Here is a 25,707-nt window from a genome sequence, read left to right as displayed (position 1 = left end):
AATTGTAAGTTTGGGTGAAAAACCGTAATTGATTTTGAAAATTGAAAAACGGATATCATTTGGCAATAGTCATGATTGGTTTATGGCATATGTAGCCCAACTGTATTTTTAATTAAACTTTGAAAAATATATCTTTGGCGTAAAGAGAAACTTCAAATAGAATAGGTCTAATAAAATTGGTTCAATTATATTTATTCTTTAAAATCGGGAATAATGAGGTGAGATTTTAGGAATGTGCTATTGTGTGAGAGCACTATAATTATTTAAGTTACTAATTATAATTTTTTATAATTATATATCACAAGTCGTTTAAAACACACACGTAGATATATATATATATATATATATATATATATATATATATATATATATATATCGAAGCCGATCATTAGTTGTATCAGGAACTTAATGCATATTTTCTCCATAGCAAAATGCCACTTACAACTAGTTTTATTTTTATTTAATTTATTTTAATTTGTTTAGTTATTCAACGCATATGGCAATACTACTATAGCATTATCTTTTATAGTATGTTCTGTATAAACTATAAAGAGTATTTTAGAGTTCATGAACATCTTATGAGATATATAAATAACACTTTATATAAAGTGCATTAAAAAAAACAATAGATGTAAAACACTTGATAAAAAGTATATCTTACTATTTGTAACAGTCATTGGAGAACAATTTTCTAGTCTTTTATATATTTGAGTTAGATTAATATTAGTATAACCCAACTTATATCCAAATATTGAAGGTTTAGTGAAAATACCATACAGCCTGATTTAATATGTAAGGTACACATATAAAAAGTTATTTTGCATTACAGGCTATGCATGCAAAAGCGTTCAAAAATAAGTAGGTAAACGTTTTACGCAGAAAATGTCGAAATTTTGTGACTTGACGCATTGGGAGAGGTATATCAAGACGATGAGTTCATTACGAAAACTCATAAAACCAAACAATGCAAAACGGAATGGAATTTATATCGGCGAAAAATCTCAACTTACAAATTTGCATCTAGGAAAATATGAACGTAAATATTCTCTAAAGCCTCGACTTCAGGAGTTCAAAGTTTGTTTTACATAATTAATGCGCCAAACTTTCTGTAAGGCGAACCACGATTTTATGAAGAAAATATAAAAAACCTTGTTTTAAAGTATATTATTGTTTTTTTTGTCAAATTTATATTGCACTATTAATTGACATTCTATTAATTCCCATTTTATCACGCGAAATATATAGCTGAGTCATTTTCAATTTATTTAAAAATTTGACAGTTTTATTATTTTCAATAAAATCTGCAATTTTTTGCAAGTGCGATTTACTGTTAAAGATTTCAAATACAATTTATCAAATATGTATATATTATATACAAATTAAATTAAATCGACTTAACTATAAAGAGTGCTCCCGAACTCAACGTCAAGCCGAAACCGGTGCTAGTATTAAATACACTGTCATGAAAAGATTAGAAAATGAAATCTTTCACGTAGTTTAAAAATTACTATTATGGGCTTTTAAGTGCAACCTAGAGCTTTGGTAAAAACGTGACCATGGGTTATTGTGAATAATTTTGTTCAATAAAGCTTTGGACCAGTATTTGTAAATAATATTTCTAAAACCACAGACAAAAACAATGCCACAATTGCTTCAAGTTTTCAAAAAAAAATGAAACATTGGAGTAATTGAAAGCTCTTTATTAAATTATGATATTAAAAACAAATCAGAATACGTCAACTTTGAGAGACTCTTTTTAAAATAAATGCACGAAAGTGTCTTGGTAAGTTTCATCAAAAGTTGGTTAAGAATTGTAATGATAAAATATTTGCTAGTTTCGTAACACAAAAAAACGAGTGAAAAATAAGACCTAAAATAACACAAGAAAGGTAAACATTTTTACCAAACCTCTTGGTTGCACTTAGAAGTCCATAATATTCAAACTACGTGAGAATTTTTTATAACTAATTTTTTTATGACATTTTATAATTAATACTATTAATTCGTTTTGACTTGACGTTGAATTCTGGGACACCAATAGTGTCTCACCATGCATGTTGTAATAGCATAATATATATATATATATATATATATATATATATATATATATATATATATATATATATATATAATATGCAATTCAGAAAAGTCAGTAATTTATCTTATTAGTTAAAACCTAACAAAAATATAGCACATTTGATAAATGATTAAAAAAAATCTATGATTATTACAGATTAAAGTAAAGAATAATTTTTACAACAGTAAATTTTATAACAGTGTTATGTTTTCTGATAAATTTTGCTTATGATTGCCATTAATAATAATTGAATATATTTTTTAAAAAATAATTTATAAAGTTTTAATTTTTTTATTCATTTTGCGTTGATGAAAATGTAATTCGAGGTTTTAAAACGTCTTTAACCTATATTAAAGTTTAGGCTATTTATAATAAAAGTGTTTATTATAGTAATAAATTTCCAATATTTTTTTTACTTCAAATAAGATGATTTTAAATCTTTTAAACGCAATAATAAATTAAAATATATAACGTTTTCTAAACGTCAATGATACCTGAGTGGAAAAATACACAAAACAATACGGATTTTATAGGACACATACTGGTTTTCGAGTAACTGGCAATATCGTAAAAATTTCTCTCGTTATATGAGGACATAGTGTCGCAAATAATATTTTATGATAACGCTAACAATTCCTATGAAGTGCCTCGTGTAGAAAATGCCGTTGGAATAACATTGAGAGTATATGGAATATGGAATATGGATTCCTACTTGCCAAAACTTAGGGAAACTTGGGGGTAGATATATAGAGGGATTGGTAGATTCATTAGCAAATATCTCTACAATTCGTGTTATATAATTCAATAGTTAGGGGGCGTCCATTATTCACGTGGTAAATTTTTTAATGATTTTTAGACCCCCCACTCTTGGTGATACATGAAGATAATCAAAATTACTTGCCTCCCCCATCAAACATTGTGTATTTTTAGTTACGAAAAAACATTGTAAAATTTTTTTTTTTTTTTTTTGAAAATGCTTAAGAGTTCTAATTGCTGTTGAAACAATTAAAAAAATAAAATTTTATTTGGAACTGAGTATTATAAGTCGCAGTAATATAAAACTCGTTTCTAATCAATAAGATAATGAAAATAATTTAGATTCATTTTATCTAATTGTATGCATGTGTAATAAATTTCACCGCAATGTTTGTCACCATCACATTGTATATATATATATATATATATATATATATATATATATATATGTATAATACAAAAGTGATATACGTTTAATGCCTTAGCACCCCCGAGGCATTAAATGTGATGTAATGGTTGCTCTAAATCATATCCTCATGTTATAACGAAAATTAAGCGGCCAGGGTACATTTTTGATGGTCTCTCAAGCATTTAGTGTATGTGACACATAACTGTGTTATATCAAATCCACGTGCTAGTCATTTCAGAAGTATATATACCTACATGTGCAACTCTCTTTAAGTCCGAGCTATTTAAATATATTATTGCTTTTATTTTCTTCCATGGAATGTTAACGCTTTACCATAAGGTTATCATACGATACTTCGTAATTTTAATATTAAGTGTGATATAAAGTAAAATTCAATAATGGAATTAAATGCATACGTTGTTTTGTAATTTTCAATACCAGTGATGTCAGTATTTATTCATAGCAAATAATGTGAAACTATTTTGGCTATGAAAACTAACTGATGAACATTTATTTATGTATAGCAAAGAAGTTCTTAGATCAAAGTCATAAGTGCAGAACAAAAAATAATCAAAAACCTTTTTTAATTAAGTCTGATAATAAGTGAGAATCTACTTGCTCTAGTTTTTAATTATTTAATTTTGATAATGATTATGACTATATTAATATATAGTGATTACTGGGCCTGTTAAATTAATATATTATTGTTAATATATATGCATGGATGTACGTTTTCTTTTTCCTATAAAATTTATAGCCGCTTTTAAATGAAGGTAAAAAATTTAAATTATATTTCTTAAAAAAATTAACAGTTTCGTAATACAATTGAAAAATTTTTAATATTAGAATTACTAATCACAGTCACTATCCAGAAATGACGTTGAAATTCAACTCATATATGTATGTAACTACACTTAGATAAAGTGGGATATTGAATACTTTCCTAATAGGCAAATAAGCAAAGAGTTGTAAATTACGTTTTAAAAATTACTATTATTTATTACTTTTTATCAGGCGTAAATTAATAGTTTATTGACCAAATAAATTTATTTCTAGAAAGCTTTTATCAAAATCAAAATACCGGTTCCTGGTTCATATATTCAGAACGTATTTTCCACATTTTTTAAAAAATATAGTAACAGTTGGATTTGGCTTATTGTTCGAATACAGTAATGTGGAAATTCAATATTTTTAATAAAATGACCAGGATTATAACTATATTTAAGATCAACAATATGGAATGATTGATATGGAATGATTTATTTAAATTCCCAATTCTATGTGGAATTAATTTTTAAATGTAACATAACATTATTTACGTTGCATTGCTATTAAAATTGTTTAATCGAACATTACTATTCTGGTTGCTCTATAATAATAAATAGATAAAAAAAAATTGCTAAATCGAAAAAAAGTAAAATTACCATATAAAGATATAGTCGTGTATTTTAAAATATGTATAATTATTTCAATAATTTACAATCAAATGCTTCATTTTTTTAAGAAAATTTTGCTCGAGATACATTTTATTTAACGTATCTTCAAACCCTCTTGTCTGGGATCAATAAAATCTCGGGGTGGAATAATTCTCTAGTAGTATAGAGGGAACCGCTAAAAACCATGAAATTTACATTCGAAATAAAATTTTGATGTAATTCAAGAACTAAATCATAAAATGTATCAAATGCATTACCGCAGCAATCTAATTTGATCCGAGTCAATAAACCATAAGTAATGTTAATTGATTTAGTTAATTATTATATATTATATAATATTTGCCTGTAGATTTAAAAAATGCCTTAAATTGTATTAATTACAGTGCACTAAATCCGTGCTGATTAGTTTTTGGATAAGATCTTCAAGGCCGTTTCTTCACAATTAATAAAACTTTGCGAAGTAATGGGGTTCATTGAATTAATCATAAAATATTATGGACTTATAGCAAATGGATTCATTAAAAAAAACATTAATATTTGGAATCGACTCAGCTTTTAAGTAAGTTTTAAGTTTTCAAGAGCTGCTAAATCTCAATAGTATGTCAATTATTTGCACGTATCGGAAAATTTTGGTAATTTTCCTCGAAGCAAAAAATATAGTTCTGCTAAAATATATAGAAGATGATAGATCATGTTAATACTTATTATTCTGAAAAATGACTTCGTTATAGAATTTGCATATAAATATTGATGGTTTAGAATAAACAAAAGTACAGTTTATAATTTCTGTACTAACATGTATTGTGTAAAATAGCCAATAAAGTATATAGTAAATTTTCTTCATTTATCAAAGATCTAGTTCCATATTTTAATCATTGAACACATAGAAATACCATCATTTCATAGAAATTTTGAAGAAAATTTTAATCATTATACTTGAAACTTGATCAACAAAATATATGAAATTCTCAATCATTACATCATACTCATATAAGCACTTTGTTACAGAAATAAAATATACACGAGCAAGGAAATTTATCTTATATTACACATCATTTTCCTAATGATTGGGACGAGTAAATGTGTACTAAAGTTTGCATGATTCCGATGAGCATATTTCAATATATCGAAGCCGATAAAATCGTAATTTGAATATAATTTAGTATCAATTTCAGCGATTTATATCTTCCAAATAATGGGTGAAATAAATGTATAGATAATTAATGCAAGCACATATGTAATTTAATAACAGAAGAGAATTTTGAAATGAGCAGGCACATTCTAAAGATCGATCAATGGAAATTTATACTGCAGATAATAATTGCACGATTTTATATGGACTGAATATTATAGAAAATTGAATGCAAAATAAAATATTTATGCAATTGATTTTAATTAAATGTTAGTGGAAAATAAGTCTGTTAAAACGTTATACAATAGGTACTGCAACTAGCTGAATATATACGTTCAATAAAATTAAAAATATTTGATTTTGTTGAACAGAAACATTAAAATATTTAAAACTAGTTGGTATTGGTATTTTGCCTTGAGGCAAGTTACATAAACTTCCCGATATGTGTAAATAATCGACTTAATCTTTTTATTGATTAAGTCGGTTATAAATTAATTTGTGAGTGATTAAAAGTATTCCGAGTGTATTTATTACACGTATTTGAAAACAATAAACACGTTAACTCGGAGTATTTTCTAAAAGCAAATTTTCACAAATCAATAATTAACTTCCCGTAGGGCAAGTTATAGTAATCGCAAAAAAATCGAAAATGAAAATTTTTAAATATCTTTACGTTTCAGAGGTTTCTGAACATTTTGGCATACCTTAGAAAAAATGGATGTATGTGTGTGTGTGTGTGTGTGTGTGTGTGTGTGTATGTATGTATGTATGTGCGTGTGTGTATGTATGTGCGGATACAAATTTTCGTCGACGATTTCGGGAACACGGATCAACCGATTTGAATAATTCAAAAAACATTCGATTCGTATTGATAAGGAGACGTGCTGATTAGTTTTTGGCGAAGGCAGGTCTAGCCGTTCCGAAGATACCGGGCAAAAAGTGCCGAAAACGGTAACTCAGTTTTTAAGGGAACGGAGCGTCCGATTTGAATAATTCAAAAAACATTTCACTTGTACTGACAAGATGAAGAATCGATAAAATTTTCATGAAGGTAGGTCTAGCGGTTTCGGAGATATGGAGAAAAAAGTAAAAAAATGAGCCATTTGGCGGTCAAAAATGATCATTAGACATATGCACATCAAATTATCAGATATTTTATAGAGATTTTAACAATAAGTATACATTTTGTTAACATTTCTATGGGTTCCGTACCAATGCTTATGCGTTAGACAGCGACGCGGCGCTTACGCGCTTTATATTTTGTCCCTATGCAGTTGAAGCAGTACGATTGCTTTGAAAAAAAGTTCAGATCTTCTACAATATGTCAAAATAAAGAAAAAATTTTTTTTTTTCAAAAAAAAAAAAAATTAAAAAAAAAATGTTTTTTTTAAAAAAAATTTTTTTTTTCAAAAAAAAGTTATTTTTTGTCCAATTTATAGTTTTTCAAAAATCTTATTCTTTCAAAGTAATTTTTTTTCAAAAATGTTAATTGTTTTTAAAAAAATAATAATTTTTGGTACGGGAAGTTCCAGCAATTTGCCTTAAGGCACGATGCCTTAATTGCCTTAAGACAGAATTCCACTTACAGCTAGTTTTTATAATTGAACCGCAAAACTTTATTGATTTAGTATATAAAGACCAAGTACTCTATCGTTATACCAATTAAATCGTCTAAGTTTAATTTTAACAAACTTAAAAAAAAACTACTCATTTTGTCGAACTTTGATGAATTTTTAAAATTAAACTACTTGTCGTAAAGCCGTAAAATATTTCAGTAAGTTCTATAAGACCATGATATATATCACCAAAATAAGTTCCATAAAAATCGACTTAATTTTTCTTCAACAGTTAATTACAAGAAAACGGCTCGGTATATTTTCACCTAGAACAAATAAGCATGATTCCCAACCAATATCCTTCGAAGAGTTTTTTTTAAATCGATTCAGTAGTACGAACTTAAATGTGGACGGAAAGTTCAACACTTTTTTCCAAATTACAAAGAAACGGCTCGGCCGATCGTCGCACAAAACTGAGAAAGGATAATCTTCATCGAAATACATCAAATGGCTTTTAAATTTCTGAAATCGGCCCAGTCGTTTTTGAGAAAACGATTTACGGCAAAAAATCTGTTCACATACACGCGCTTATAAATCAACCAAATCGGAATTATTTTTGTATTTAGCAAATGACAAGAAATTTTATATATATTATTGCAAAACATTTATTCAAATCAAATTTGAAATAAATGAATAAATTACTATTAAACAATCAGACAATCTATATAATTATTTATATACCCAAACTCAAAATGAAAATATGTATACGGATTTCATATAAATAATGAAACTTTGTTTAGAATATCATTGCATTCATATGCGGAATTAATTATAAGAGTTTTGTAGAACAACTACTATGCAGTACCCACTTTATGTTAACTATCCATTTCATAAACTATATAAATTTCATAATACTAGTTTGTTGGTTTTGATATAACTGTTGCAATTAAAACTCCTGTTTTTGAATAATTAGACAAAACTCAAATAAATTATGAGTCAAAACTAGAAAAATTATTTATAAAAGTCAATTCTTTTTTTTATCTAAAAAAATAGTAAAATTTTGAGCCGCGTACTTCTCTATATCTATATCTATTCTAATTTGCAATTAATTGAGGCGAATACATAAATAAAATTTAGTGATTTTATTTGCAGAATTAGAAATGCATAAAAATATAAGTCGTCTTCAGATCTTTGAAAATTAATAATCTGGCATAGAAGCAACGCCAAAGTTTTATTAGACAAACAAATTTCAAAATTAAATTGAATAGTTAGATGATTATCTGAACCTTTGCACAACTTCTGGCAGTATCATAGAAAGTTGACGTCCAGATTTTCTAGTAATTTAAATGTGCCAAATAATTCTAATCACAATATCATATTATTGATCTATACTCATATCATATGTTCGTATTTATAGTATAATATAGTAACAAACTATATTATTAGCAATCCTGGATTTTGAAGCCAAATGCTCCACATTTTGATCATTGCACAAGTATTAATGGAATATACTGGCCTTTGTGATCTTTGGCAATTAGTGGAAATGAGGATTTTGCAGTTCACGTTTAGATAGTTTTGTTATTTAAAAATTTGCCTGGAATAACATTGTGTTTAGAATTATACAAATCAGTAGCAAAAGGTAATCAATTATAACGTTTTATGCATATAACAATCTTCATTTGAAAAATACACTGCCATCATAAAATCTATGTTACATTGAAGTTTCAATAGTATTTCTATCTCTATGAACCAGAGACAAATTGAATATTATCCCCTAATTTAATTTCGTAAAAGACATGATGTTTTTCTAGAATTTTCCATATAAAAATCGAAATATTCTGTAATACATACTTTAATAATTACATGTATTAGTGTCATTTTCATCTTAGTTAGTCTAGTAAATTTAAGTTTGAAAATATTTTTCTTGGTTTTATAGAAGTAGTTCTTATTGGATTAATTGCAATAAGATTTATTGATTGTAGATATAACGTCTATATATTCCTTTTCCAAGATGATATAATGCATTCGTTTTAGTACTTGACTATTTTTAAGAATTAATAAATTTGTCATTTGATGTAGCAATGTCCCAAAACGGCTATTTTCATTTGCAAACATATTTTTAGTCAATATTTTCAAACAAAAATAGATATCACTAAGACTTGATATTAGTTTGCACGTAGCGCAGGATTTATAGATTTATTATAAATTCGCATTATTTATTTAAAAAAAAGCATTATGACCATAAAAATATTCCTAGGGTTAAAATATAGAAATAGAGAATTAGCATTGTTTCATGTATAAAATACATATAAAATATACAGGTATCTTTAAGCAGAACTATATAAACTAAGAGTAAGAGGCATTTTGCCTTAATGCAAGTTGCTTGAACTTTCCGGCATATAAACTTAATCAATAAAGAATTGAGATTTAGCAACTTAAAATTGTGACCATGAATTTTCCACTGTTGATTTTGAAGATGAAGATTTTGTGTTCATAAACCAGTCATTATAGTAAGTTCACCTCGGAATTCGAGATACCCAGCAATAAGTCTGTAAATACTTGTATATTGGAACCCAAAAGTTGTCTCAAAGCTTACATATGTTACGTACACCCTGTCATATGTAGGTTTTGAGACAACTTTTAGGTGTCAATATACAAGTATTTACAGACTTACAGGCTGGATATCTCAGATTCCGAAATTCTTTCTAATTTAAGCTTAAATGACTGGACTATATAATCAATGCAAAATAATATCTTTTCAAACAATATAATACACGTTCAAAAAATCACAAAACTGATCGACGTTAGTCCTTATGGAGTTTCATCAAATGGCTTATAAATTATTGAAATCGGTGCAGCCGTTGTTTTCTGAAAATGTAGACAAACGGACTAAGTATTGGCTCATATACACACATGCTTGTTCCAATATTGGTGTCATACTATTCAGAATGTCGTGAAGCGTCGAGAGAACAAAATTAGCTAGTAGGATTTTAAGAAAACTATTTATTGTTACTCATCTTAAAACCTACCAATCTATCTCAATGAATATAATTATCGTTAGAACCATATATTCTATAATAGTTCACTTATACTTTATCTAGAACATTTTCCCAATTCCATTTGCAAATTTGCTCAACCTTGATAGTGAGCATATGCATAAGTGAGGATCGTAAATGGCTAAGATTAGATGCACGAACTTTCGCGATACGTAGTACTTCTACTTCTCAGACCTCTTTGCTATCTCATATCTGTTCTAATTAAGTACGGCCATAATATTTAAAGTAATAGTGCATGAGAAATTATTACTTCATAAAATAATTTCATGCTTAAAATTTTAAAACATTAAAAGATCTCGAGCGCAATTTAGTACGACGAGATAATAAGAAGATGTTGCTGTATCTCATTTTGGAAATGAGAATGATATTTGAGTTTTATAATGATTTTCAAACATAAAAGCATATAAAAACTAGTTGGTATTGGTATTTTGCCTTAAGGCAAGTTATATGAACTTCCCGGTAAGTGAAAATAATCTACTTAATCGATAAAAAATAACTTAATTTATGAGTGATTCACACTATTCCGAGTGGATTTATTACACATAATTGAAATCGAACAAACACGTTAAGTGTTTGTATTTTCGGAGTATTTTCTAGAAGCAAAATTTCTAAAATCAATTTTTCTAATTGAACCATTTTCCACAGGACTTTATTGGTAGTATGTTCATTAACACCACGTACTCTATTGTTATACCAAGTAAATCGTCTAATTTTAATTTTGACAAATGTCAAAAAACTACTCATTTTCTCAAACCTTGATGAATTTTTAAAATTAAACTGCTTGTCGTAAGGCCGTAATATTTCAGTAAGTTCTATAAGACCATGATTATATATAGACAAAAAAGGTTCCATAAAAATCGGTTTAATTTTTTGTTTCAAAAATCGTCGAAAAAGAAAAATCTTATTAAAAAAATCGTCGAGAAAACATAAAATTAGCGAACCGGATTTTTTGATGAAAACAAACTTCTCCTTCGGGAAGTTTGTAATATTTATTATAAACGAAAATAAGAACTTTGATTTTTGAAAATATATTTTTTAACGTTTGAGGTGCAGTTCGAGACAAAAATACAAAGACTGTAATTTATAATATATATGTATAGGGAAGGGCACAAAGGTTCAATTTGTAATTAAGTAATTATATTGCAAAAATCAAACCCCATAAGCAAGTAAAATACGACGGCTAGAGTCCAAAGTCTTGTTTTTAATTTTGAAGAAATTACACTGTAATCAACCAATGCAAAATATAATTTTGTAGTTATAAAATCTTGATCTGGTATTTTGTCAGGGTCTGCCATTATTAATTTTATTTTTTCGATGATTTATTGAATTCTGAAATGTATAATCACAATCTAAACTAGTTGGTTTGGTATTTAGCCTTGAGGCAAATTACATGAACTTCCCGATATGTGTAAATAATCGACTTAATCAAAAAAAAAGTGTAAACAATATACTTCATCAATCCTACTTTAAAAAAAACGATAATAATTTTAGCAAAGTTTGACGAATTTTTAAAATTAAACTACTTGTCGTAAGACCGTAATATTACAGTAAGTTCTATAAGACCATGATGTATATCGCCAAAAAAAGTTCCATGAAAAAAGGCTTAAATTTTTTTTTAACAGTTAATTACAAGAAAACGGCTCGGTAGATTTTCACCTAAAATTAATCAGCATCATTCCCAAATGATATTTTTCGAACAGTTTTTGATTTTTCAAAATCGGTTCGGTAGGATGAGCTTAAATGTGGACGAAAGTTTAACACTTTTTTTCAACATTTAATTACAAGAAAACGGCTCGGTAAATTTTCACCTAAAATTAATCAGCATCATTCCCAAATGATATCTTTCGAACAGTTTTTGATTTTTCAAAATCGGTTCGGTAGAATGAGCTTAAATGTGGACGAAAATTTAACACTTTTTTTCAACATTTAATTACAAGAAAACGGCTCGGTAGATTTTCACCTAAAATTAATCAGCATCATTCCCAAATGATATCTTTCGAACAGTTTTTGATTTTTCAAAATCGGTTCGGTAGGATGAGCTTAAATGTGGACGAAAGTTTAACACTTTTTTTCAACAGTTAATTACAAGAAAACGGCTCGGTAGATTTTCACCTAAAATTAATCAGCATCATTCCCAAATGATATCTTTCGAACAGTTTTTGATTTTTCAAAATCGGTTCGGTAGAATGAGCTTAAATGTGGACGAAAATTTAAACACTTTTTTTCAACATTTAATTACAAGAAAACGGCTCGGTAGATTTTCACCTAAAATTAATCAGCATCATTCCCAAATGATATCTTTCGAACAGTTTTTGATTTTTCAAAATCGGTTCGGTAGGATGAGCTTAATGTGGACGAAAATTTAACACATTTTTCAACAGTTAATTACAAGAAAAACGGCTCGGTAGATTTTCACCTAAAATTAATCAGCATCATTCCCAAATGATATCTTTCGAACAGTTTTTGATTTTTCAAAATCGGTTCGGTAGGATGAGCTTAAATGTGGACGAAAATTTAACACTTTTTTTCAACAGTTAATTACAAGAAAACGGCTCGGTAGATTTTCACCTAAAATTAATCAGCATCATTCCCAACTAATATCTTTCGAACAGTTTTTGATTTTTTAAAATCGGTTCGGTAGAATGAGCTTAAATGTGGACGAAAAGTTCAACACTTTTTTTCAAATTACAAAGAAACGGCTTGGCAGATCGTTGCACAAAACTGACAAACGATAGTCCTCACCGAAATACATCAAATGGCTTTTAAATTTCTAAAATCGGTTCAGGCGTTTTTGAGAAAACGTCGATCAAAAGTCTAATTAACTTCCCGTAGGGTAAGTTATAGTAATCGCAAAAAAATCGAAAATGAAAATTTTTATATATCTTTACGTTTCAAAGGTTTCTGAACATTTTGGCATACCTTAGAAAAAATGGATGTATGTGTGTGTGTGTGTGTGTGTGTGTATGTGTGTGTGTATGTGTGTGTGTATGTGTGTGTGTATGTATGTACGTGTGTGTATGTATGTGCGGATACAAATTTTCGTCGACGATTTCAGGAACACGGATCAACCGATTTGAATAATTCAAAAAACATTCGATTCGTATTGATAAGGAGACGTGCTGATTAGTTTTGGCGAAGGCAGGTCTAGCCGTTCCGAAGATACGGGGCAAAAAGTGCCGAAAACGGTAACTCAGTTTTTAAGAGAACGGATCGCCCGATTTGAATAATTCAAAAAACATTTCACTTGTATTGACAAGATGAAAAATCGATGAAATTTTCATGAAGGTAGGTCTAGCGGTTTCGGAGATATGGAGGAAAAAGTTAAAAAATGAGCCATTTGGCGGTCAAAAATGATCATTAGACATATGCACATCAAATTATCAGATATTTTATAGAGATTTTAACAATAAGTATACATTTTGTCAACATTCCTATGGGTTCCGTACCAATGCTTATGCGTTAGACAGCGACGCGGCGCTTACGCGCTTTATATTTTGTGCCTATGCAGTTAAAGCAGTACGATTGCTTTGAAAAAAAGTTCAGATCTTCCACAATATGTCAAAATAAATAATTTTTTTTTTCAAAAAAAAAAATTAAAAAATTTTTTTTTTTAAAAAAATTTTTTTTTTCAAAAAAAAGTTATTTTTTGTCCAATTTATAGTTTCCCAAAAATCTTATTTTTTCAAAGTAATTTTTTTTTCAAAAATGTTAATCGTTTTTAAAAAATTATAATTTTTGGTACGGGAAGTTCCAGCAATTTGCCTTAAGGCACGATGCCTTAATTGCCTTAAGACAGAATTCCACTTACAGCTAGTTTTGACAAATGCCAAAAAGACCATACTGATTTTTGCAAACTTTGACGAATTTTTAAAGCTGAACCAGTTGTCGTAGGGTCGTAATATTTTAGTATGACCTAGAAAACTATGGTATCTATCGTCAAAAAAATAATCATAAAAATCGTCGAAATTTTTTTTTTAAAAACTTTATTACAAGAAAACGGCCCGGCCGATCTCTACCAAAAACTAATCAGCACGATTCCCAACCAATATCTTTCGAACGGTTTTTGAATTTTCAAAATCGATTCTTAACTGCGGGCTAAAACGTGGACGAAAGAGTTTTCACTTCTCTGCTATTTACGAAGAAACGGTTTGGCCGATCGTCGCACAAAACTGACAAACAATAGTCCTCATCGAGATACATCGAATGGCTTTTAAATTTTTGAAATCGGTCCAGCCGTTTTCGAGAAAACGGCGATTTACGGCAAAAAATCTGTTGGTGCACACGCACACACACACACACACACACACATACTTTTTCCAAATTTGGTCTCATTCGATTCAGAATGGCTTGAAACGTCGAGAAAACATAAAATTAGCGAATCGGATTTTTTTATGAAAACATAAACTTCTCCTTCGGGAAGTTAATTATAGAGATTGTTTTAATAATAATTAAAAATTATAAAAACAATTAGACCTTCATGGCCATAATTTTTGCGCTTTTTTATGTCTAAGTTTGTGATTATTATTATTAGAGAAACATCACAAAATCTCATCTAAATTGTCAATTTTTAACTTTTATGTTTTTAAGTGTGGCTTGAATGAACTTTATTGAACTATCAAATTTTTTTAATAGTGCACATCATTTCGTTCATCTAAAAACATGAAAAAAGCAATTCTGTGAGTGTTATCTAGGAAGAGTTTTCAGAGTTTTATATTTTTAATCGCCACTATTATTAATAAAATTCTTACTTTTATTATTACAATAATTCAAATTGAATAATCTTATAAAGACAATGCCGTTAAAAATGTCAGTAGAGACTACTTAACAAGTTTCAAAATAAGTATTGTAACAATTCAGAAAATTAAATTTATATGGGCTCTTTCCAAGTCGTAAATAATATACTTGGAGTCTGATTTATTTTACATTTACCAATAGATGCAAATTTATATAATGCAAGTAGGTTACAAAAACTACACTAAATTCATTAGTAAATTGTAAATTCATGTAATAAAAATGAATAATTTTTTTATGTATCGAAAAATGGGACTTACTACTTCTGAAATATAGTGTTAAATGGATAAACGCATATTACTATATTCATTTTAATTTTCAACATCAGGCACTATTTAATAAAGCATTATTTAAAATAACTTTTGCGCTTGCTTGTATACAATTTTTAAAAAAGTACAATTCATTTTTGATGTAATTTATAATGCAAGTAGGTCACAAACATTTTAATAAATTAATTAGTAAATAGTAATTAATTAAAAAGAGTAAATTTTTTCGATGTATGAAAGATTAGACAAAATCTAACAGCTAATAACAACACTATTTAATAAAAGTCTATTATAAGCTTTATTTAAAGAGACTTTTGGGCATGTCAGTATAAAAGTTTCAGATTGTTGAAACAGGCAGATTACTAAAATTTTAATAGAAAAAAAAGGAAATTTTTAAGGAAATACCCATACTAAATAACAAATTAAAATCATGTGATTCGTGCAACATTGAATCTTGTCTTAAGTGTTTAATTTTATTTCAATGTAAGCGATTATTAATAATATTATTTATAGTTTTTAAATTAATCGTTCTGATGTCTACTTTAAAAAGTGCAGCATTTCCAAATCCTGTCTTAAACGTGTTATTTTAATTTAATATAAGCAATTTTTCAATAATATTACCCATAGGTTTCAACCAAATCGTGCTCATGTGATTTTTTAAAAATTGCTGCAGATATTTTTACCTTCAAATATCAATTTATTTATCAAAAATATTTCCTGCTAATTAAAAGCGGATATAACATGTAAATCCCGGAAATCGCATTCCAAATTAGAACAATAATGGAATGAAAGTATGAATTGGCGCAAAAACTATTTATGCAATTTAAATATATAATTCAATAACATGTATTTAGAGCCAGATCAAATGCCCAAATTCATATGCATGGAAATACCAGTGGTCCTCTATAGATGTTACATTTGATTAAATTACATTTCGAATTGCGTATTATATTAATTAATTCATTTCCATTATTTCACGGTGCAATTGCTTTTTCAAACTCAGCATTATAAAAGTAATTTAGCAAAACATGAATTATATCAAATACCTTTCTACGGTTATTATACAGTACTACATGACTAATTTATTACTTGTGAAATGATACATAAATCCGACAAGCTATTGGCATATTTAAAATCGAAATAAATAGCAATTTGAGGTAAAACATTAATTTAATTTTATAACATAATTTCAATTAAAATGTAAATGACTAGTCAGGAATTCAATTGATTTTACTATAAATTAATTCTTAGTATAGGGTGGAGCGGGGCTTAAAGGACCACGGTTAACAAGATCCACCTACCAATATCTTAAAAACAAGTTAGGATTTTTTTTTACATTTTTTGAAATTGTAAATCTATAACAAAAGTATTTTCTTTCATTGTTAGTGTTTTTGGTTGTGGGTTTTTTGGTTTACGAGACCTTAGTATGATTTTTAAGTATACGTTATTTAATTGTTTTATAACATGTATAAATTTTAAATTAGATTCGATAGATATTTTTATGTAACCTCTACAAAAGCCTACATGTAAGTGGGGTAAGAAGACCAACTGTACCTTCACCTTGGCAAAGGTGTAATTAATAAAAATTAGTAAGTAAAAAGGGGAATTCAGTTGCAAAAGGGAATTTCACAAGAAATAAATTCAATTAATAGTTATTCCAACTGTGTTGAGGAATATTTTTAACGAAATACCAGATTAGAGTCATATACAACGTTGTCTTTATAAAAATGCGCACATACAATTTATATTTTGCATCAGTTGAATATTGTTGCTATTGTTTCGTAAAATCTGTCAAAAAAAATGAAAATATTATTTGGGATCTGTTTGCCTTATGACTGTCTTATTTAACCTCGTCAATGGGATAAGAAGAAGCAAATGACAAATTTTAGAAAAATAGTAAAAAACACACTTCAATAATTAGGACTTAACAGGGTATTTTACTAAACGTTTTTTTCATTAGATATGTGATAAGTGCAGTGTACTTCATTTGGTTTAGATAGTATAATTATTTAAAGTTGAATTGGACCTTTGTACCCCTATTTCGTCTAAAGAATAAATTACAATTTACACTTCAATTTATATAATAATTAATCATTTCAATACATCAACATTTAATACTAGAACTCTTTGCTATTGCAAAAATATATTTGTATTGCAATAAATATATTTTTGTATATAATTTTTTTAAATATCTGACAAACACTTGTGGGGTGCTTGGCATCGTGCCTTAAGGCAAATTGTTGGAACTTCCCGTACCGTAATTAAAAATTTTGGTACGGAACCCAAAAAGAATTACACAAAATGGGTACACATTTTTAAAATCTATATAAAATATCTGATAATTTGATGTACATATGTCCAATAAACATTTTTGACCGCCAAATAACATTTTACTAATTGATTTTCATTGAGAGTCCACAACCGCTAGACCTGCCTTCCCAAAAATTTAATCAGTTTTTCATCTTGTCAATACAAGTAAAATGTTTATTGAATTATGAAAATCGGACGCTCCGTTCTCTTAAAAACAGAGTTATCGTTATTGGCACTTTTTGCCCCGCATCTTCAGAACGGCTAGACCTGCCTTCGCCAAAAACTAATCGGCACGTCTTCTTATCAATACGAATCGAATGTTGCTTGAATTATTCAAATCGGTTGATCGGTAATATCGAAATCGTCGACGAAAATTTGTATCCGAACACACACATACACACATACACACACAGACAAATACATCCATTTTTTCTAAGGTATGCTTACAAATTTTAGTGAGTCTGTGATATTTTAGATTGCTTATGTAGACAATGCATTTTATTATCGTGTAAAATTTCATTAAAATCAGCAATTTTTTCGATAATAACTAATTACAGCCCAGCAAAGCACAGAAAATACATAGCATTTCGTAATTTTTCAGTAACATCGTATATGAAAAACGCTAAATAACATAGCCTTTCCGTAACATTGGCCTATTTTACTGATGGAAGACATCACTGCAGCTTGATATAAGGCTAATCGAAGCGGGACAACTCCTCTGGTCTAAACGTCATCTTTATATCAGTTTATGATACAATACAATATAATTGACAAAAAAACTGATGAGCCTTTATATTTGGATATTTCTTATATTGTTAAAAAATTTGTTTCATAAATAATATTTATCATTTTACGTACAAGTTTGACTCGGACAAGCGCCTAGTAAAGTGGGAACATTTTCCGCCAGATGTGTGGAGCCTGGAAACGCGATATTCTTTTAATGCGATCCGTTAACATAGTCGAATGGAATTCAAATAAGGTTTAGCGTGCTTTTAAAAGAGAGAGTATTTTCTTGTAATCGTATTTACATCGAAATGTGAATACGAGATCACAGAAATAAAACCAGAAGATCTCAAATTCAGCTTCATGGATTTTAGTTCTACCAAGGAAATAGAAGTTCACTGGAGTACGTATGAATTTTCAGAAAACAAATTCGAATTAATCATTCTTATAATAAACCAAAAGTAATATTGATAAAGATGTATGATTTAAAATCATATAGTAGTGTTGAATTCTATTTAATAAATTTGTTTCTCAGTGCAATTAATAAATTTAACAATATTCGGCTTAGAAATTTATTTACCTAGCAATATAACTCTTTGTTTTGGCTAATGACTTTTAAAATCTATATAAATACAGGAAAATTACACTAATAAAGTGATCTTTAAAATAATTTCGAATTCAAATTTTTATGAAATGTTCTTCTGAATTGACTAATTCTATAAACCCTTAAGCTTTGTCTTTTAACTTCAGAAGATTTATGTGTTCTTTTGAAGTATTTTTACAGTTAAAACAAATTGTTAGGCTTTATTCTATGTTAAGGAGTATTTCTCATATGAATACAATTCTAAATTTGTGCAAGGAATAATATAATATACTAGAATTTTGCTATATACAAAAACCCAATGTAACTCCTACTTATTTTTTTGTTATTAAAGTATTATAAGTAATTGAATAAAGTATAAGAAAGTTGACAACTTCATTGTCATAATTGTTTCATTATACTTATTAAATGTTCACTAGAGTCTATTGCAAATTACAGGAGGAAAAAAATATTTTTAATTGAAAATGGTTGAAATACAAAATGTCCTCATGATCAATTTTTCAAACTATATAAATAGACCAAAATATAAAAATTGAATCAAGCTTTTTCATAAGCAATGTCAGGCTTGCTAACTAAGTAGTTAGTGGTGATCTAAGTTATTGCATATTTTAATTTAAAATATACCGTTTTGTTTAAAAATATAACATGTGCAATAATATAAGTTATAGATAAATTTGAAGAAAAACTCAAATCCATGTTTGTCGTCGATCTCATTAAGAAAAATTGTTGCAAGGTGGGAAATACACCTTGCAAAAATTTTGTTTGATGAGACTACGATATAAAAAAAATTTCAAATTTCAAAATAAAATACGACTGATGTTATTTTTAACTCATTGGGGACGGCTGTCCACCTGAGTGGACAAACATACACTATCAGACACAGGCTATTTTATAAACAATGACTCAGTTTGCATCGAAACGTTGAATAAATTACATATAGCAGTGATAAACAGTGTTGTATTTTGAAAATAATTTTGAGTTATTTTAGTAGAATTTTTAGCAATTTTCTGTGCTGTATAGTCTTTTTTTAAATATTAAAAATGACCGAGCGTTTTTAAATATGGCAGAACGACTTGTGCATTTTGTGAATTAAGTGCTAGTGAAAATGAGTTACAAATAGACAATCATACAGACAAATTTTACGAAATTACTATTCGCACCGGAGATAGTGATGAATGTGATGATGATATTATCCAAATAACAAAAAGAAGAAGAAGTTTGACAAATTAAATGAAGAGTGAAAGACATTAGCGAATGTGCCGATTCTACTTCAATAATCGAGTTTGACATACATCAACAAACACCCCGAATACAAATATCAAGCAATATAAGACATCTAATAGATTATTTTACTTTATATTTTACAAATAAATTATTAGACAATATAATAGAAAAAACAAACCATTAAGGCAACAAAAAATGAACAAATATACTGGCTAATCAGTGGCATATTCTAAATGCGAGAGAAAGAAAAAGGGATTGTATTGTCTGTTCTGACACAAAAGCACCAGGATGAAGACGGCGAACAAAATTTTATTATAAAACATGTCAAAATCAACCAGCAATGCATTTTGGAAATTGTTTTAAACGTCGCCATTCTTTATAAAATGATCAAAAATAAATATTATAAATGTATGTCCTTCAATGACCACAAATTTTTATCAAACAAATTGCATAACATACACAATGAAATCAAGTTTACAGTCGGTATAGTAGATTGTTTTGAAATCGGTGCCGTCCCGTAAGTGTTAATATACTACACCGTTATATATGTTTAAATGATAGTCATTTTTATTAATCTAATAATAATAATAATATTAGATCCCAAATACGTAGTTCAACCAGGGGACAAAATTTCGTTAAAGTTTTTTTTTCGTAGGTATATATCAAATATACAGGATATAAAAATAAAGATATATTGCTTGAAGGCAGTATGAGGAAATAGATATAAACAATTCACCAGCCAAAAATTTTCGAAACCTGAACTATTCCTCATTGGATGTAGGTATATAATTTTAAAACCTAAACTTAACATTTTTTCTAAATTATGTTTTATTATATTTAGTCCATATCCATAAATTTAAATAAGATTTCTACATTTAACGAGCGTTCTTTTTACAAACCACGCATTATCTATTTTCATTGTATAAATTGCAATGAAATGTGAATGTAAAATCTACATTTATATTTCAATTCAAATTATTTTTATACTACCCACTTACCTTGCAAAGGAGCGTATATGTTCAAGTACAAACAATCCTCACTCTGGTTCCTCAGATAAGGAAGTAGCCTTTTTAATTGGGCATACCTTCCGGGGGATACTCCGGAGCCTCCGGATGATGAAGGATTTCGGCCCATTGACGACGCCGTTAGCGGCGGTGGCGTCTGCGGGCAAACGGGAGGCAAATGATTGGCTGACCGCAAACCTGTCCATGGAGGAGCTGTTCCTGAAAATCACGAAATACATCCTTAATCATCATTGTTAGCATTCATTACTAGAGATACTGTGCTGAATAATTGTAGAGTTACAAATTTGAAACACACTGTTCATAAAGATAAAGTTATTCAGAAGAATTGAAAAATTAACGATGATAAGAAGTTGAGTTAAATGAGTTTATTAATAGAGTGCATACTAATTAAAATTACTTTAAGAAATGTATGTACCTAAGTATGTTTCCAGAATGCAATATTATTATGCAATTTAATGATGTGACTAAAATTATGAATGTTTTGAAGTAAAATGATTTTTTTTCAAGTTTAACACTTTCCACTCGCAAATTGCAAAACAAATACATTACATAATATGTACTTTGCCACCGGAGCGAGTGGAGAGGGTTGATACTATTATTAATATACGAGTCTAATAATAAGAAAAGATGTGATTGACCAATTCTTATAATATAGTTTGTGATAGTATATAGAAGGTTGGTGAATATCTTATGTATTTTTACAACATATTCTAACTAATATTTCAGTTACTGATATATTATCCGTTTATAGTGATTTCATACATTTATAGCATCAAAAACTATGCGAAAAAATGGATTTCTTGGGAATATAGATCTAAATATATTTCCACGAACAAGCCCTTCCTCGTAATGTCTGTATCAACTCCTAAAATACATCTTTAGTACTAATTATAAAGAAATTCTGACAATATAAATATATCAAATATGATTGATATAATATTCGCTTATGACAAATCCGTTTAAATATATATTGTATCGCCTCATAATCAATGGAAAAATTGCTATCACTTAGATCAAAATATTTTCCACGTGAAAATAGCCCTTTCCTGTCGGGTCTGTATCAAACCAAAAATACATCTTTAGTATTTAAGGAATTCTGGTAATCAAAATATATAGAAGCAAACTTAAGGATGAGTGGATTTGACTTTTGAAAAGCTTCTCAAATGACAATATATATTTATATATATTTTATCACACCAATTTATCAAACTTAAATAATGCAAAAAAAACTTATAGGACTATTAAGTCCTTATTTTTTTCCCAAAAAAAAAGAAAAAAATGTATGAATGTTAATGGATTTCTATAGTATAATAATAATTGTAAATGTGAATGTGTAATATAACAATAGCCTGAATAGGTATTAGTTATTTGTTCATTACCAAATAAAAAATAAATATTTAGAAATAAGATCATGATAATTTCGTATATATATATATATATATATATAAGAATATATATATATATATAAGAATATATATATATATATATATATATATATATATAAGAATATATATATATATATATATATATATATATATATATATAAGAATATATATATATATAAGAATATATATATATATATAAGAATATATATATATATATATATATATATATATATATATATATATATAACTGACTCCTTTATTTTAGCTCTGATTACCCAAATTATATTAAAAATTATTAGAACGTATTATACAAGTCATAAGTCACAATATATAGAACATATCAATATAATAATAAATCAAAATTTTAACCTTGAAATGTTTGATATATTTTGCTTCATACTGAGATTAATGTGTGCATATAGATTATCATTTTATTAAATTACATATTTGCAAACAATCATCTTTGATTGCAAAATATTGTTTATAACATATTTTGTATAATATATTATTTTAATGCAATTATTTATTTGTTTCGATATATATAAACAAAACATTTTGTAAATTGTGGAACAAGGTTTGTGTCTTGTTACATTTATTACATTAGAATAAACAGGCTAAATTGATTTTGTTACTTCGTATTATTATAATTTTTATTTTGTACATCTAGAATAAACTCAGAAACAAAATATCTGTTCTAATTGTTTTAGAGTACAAAATAAAATACACGTTTCAATGATACACGACACGTTTTCGTTTTTTTAAAAAGTGTACGGCTAAATTAAAGGAAATGAACTTATTTTAAAATTTAGTAGGCAAAGTCTCAGATTATTGCATTTATGTGTTTATAAATATGAGCATGCCCTAGTTTCCAGAAGTAACAAAAGAAACTATTAACTATTATAAAATTTATAAAACTTTTAGTATTATGTGAATTAGGTAGAACAAATTAAAACATTTTACATCTATATAGAACAGCCTTAGTATAAAAGTTTTTCCTCACTTTTATCTATAACTAGAAATAAAAAAATAAAATGCAATAGGAGATGAAAATAATTCAGAGTTCGAAACACTTAACAGTGCAATTAATTACCCAACGCAAATAGAACACTGTATTACATTTCAGTTCGCGGTGTTAAAATGAAATAAAATCTTTTTTTCTCTATAAGAATTTTTATTATACGTAAACAAACGCACGCAAACAGAGCAGCGGCTTATTTCGGTATAAATCTAATTCAAATATTTATTTTTTCTTATTAATCGCTGTTCTTTTCTGAAGAGCACTGCGATGTTATTTCTGTACTGTTTACTTACATCAAGGAAAAGTGTGCTAAATACGAGAATCTTACAGGAATAAACGTTACAGAAAAAATAACATTCAGAGAAATTAGAGAAATGAATACTTGCAACTTGTATATAGGTCATTTGAAGATTATAGTTATTTAATTAAAATATATTTTAAAATATGGTAAGAAATCTGTGATCTCATTATAAACAAGTCACTATAAATAGTGAAGTGCTCTAAGAAATGTATGAGCACAATTTTATAAAATGCATCATTTTCATGAATTTATAATATATTTATATATATATATATATATATATATATATATCATAATAGTAATAATTAACCAAAAAAAAAACATTTTTTAAATTGTGATCACATACATATTTTTTTACAGGGTAATATGGAAACCATGCTATAAAAAAAACTCAGAATTAGTAAAAATGCTGGAACTTGTAACGCCAATAATTTAAAAAAAATGAATTGTTCAAAGATATGAAACATTATAAATAATTGAATTTATATAAAAATATGATGAAAAAGATGAAACTAAAATTATACTACTGTTTTGCAACAAAAAAACATCATTTTTTAACTTGCCAAAGAAAAGTTTGTTTTCGCAGAAAATGCGGATTGTTAATTTTATGTTTTCTTGACTTTGCAGGTCATTCCAAATCAAATGAGCTCAAGTTTCAAAAATAGTATGTGTGTGTGTATGTGATCTGATTTTTTACCTTTCATCGACGTTTTCAAAAACGGTTTAACAAAATTTATCAACAATCCTAAATCGATTCTAAAAATTAAAAAAACTGTTCTAAAAATATTGGTTGGAATTTACAGTTTTTAAAATTATAAAATTCATTTGATGAAACTTAACTTGCACTTAGCATCGGCTTCAGAATTAGCAAAAAAAAAATACAAAATTTCATCCACGATTTAGCCAAAAATCCTGAATCGATTTTGAAAGTTCAAAGTCTAATCGAAAGATATTATTCGGTAATTTCACGGATAAATTTTTACAAAGATCGGTCAGGGAGTTTCTTCATAATTGATTGGTACAAATTTTTTTCTTAAAGTTTCAATCTTAAAATTTTGTAAGACGAAAGAACTCTTGGTCCCAATAAAAATACTAAAAACTATAGTCCTACAATTAAAATTTAAAAAAAATAAATAAAATTATGAATTAATCGGAAAATATTTAGGATATGTATTAGGCATGTGTTCCTTGTTCAATGTGTAATAAAAAATTTTTTAAAATTGTATAATCTGCAATAGTTACAAACCAATATAAAGCTGTACTGCAACTAAGCATATTTATAAATCACTCAAAAATCAATATATTGCTTTCTTATTGATTGCGTCGATTATTTAAACATATTAGAAAATTCATGCAACTTGCCAAATGGCAAAAGAATCACTTACAAATACTTTATTACTAAGTTTAAAGTGTTATATAAGAGCCTTGGCACAACTAAAACTAACACAATTTAAAAAACATAGGGTAGTCGATAATAAAGCGATATAACCTTCCAATTTATCAAGCTGCTAGATAAGTTCCCGCGCAATTCATAAAATGCGCGGGAACTTGTGCGCTGTTAAGCGAAAACCGCGTTGTAAGTTAGCCTAAACCGCGTCGTTATAAAATGGTCCACTGATGTAAAACTAACCAAAACAATAT

General features: G+C 27.6%; 1 protein-coding gene across 1 annotated transcript in view; it reads right to left on the bottom strand.

Annotated features, from left to right (window-relative positions):
- LOC113371119 overlaps positions 1 to 25,707 on the bottom strand; it is an 87,876-nt gene that overhangs the window by 50,139 nt on the left and 12,030 nt on the right. The window contains exon 2 of the mRNA XM_026611764.1: positions 21,336 to 21,560. Coding sequence (XP_026467549.1) covers positions 21,336 to 21,560 — 225 coding nt within the window. The remainder of the gene's footprint in view (positions 1 to 21,335; positions 21,561 to 25,707) is intronic.

This window comes from Ctenocephalides felis, unplaced genomic scaffold (genome assembly GCF_003426905.1).
Source record: "Ctenocephalides felis isolate EL2017-DRISC unplaced genomic scaffold, ASM342690v1 CF-g0.4_SCAFFOLD_01492, whole genome shotgun sequence".
In the NCBI taxonomy this organism is placed as follows: domain Eukaryota; kingdom Metazoa; phylum Arthropoda; class Insecta; order Siphonaptera; family Pulicidae; genus Ctenocephalides; species Ctenocephalides felis.
The sequence above is the reverse complement of the archived record's forward strand: the minus strand, read 5'-3'. Positions and strand labels throughout refer to the sequence as shown.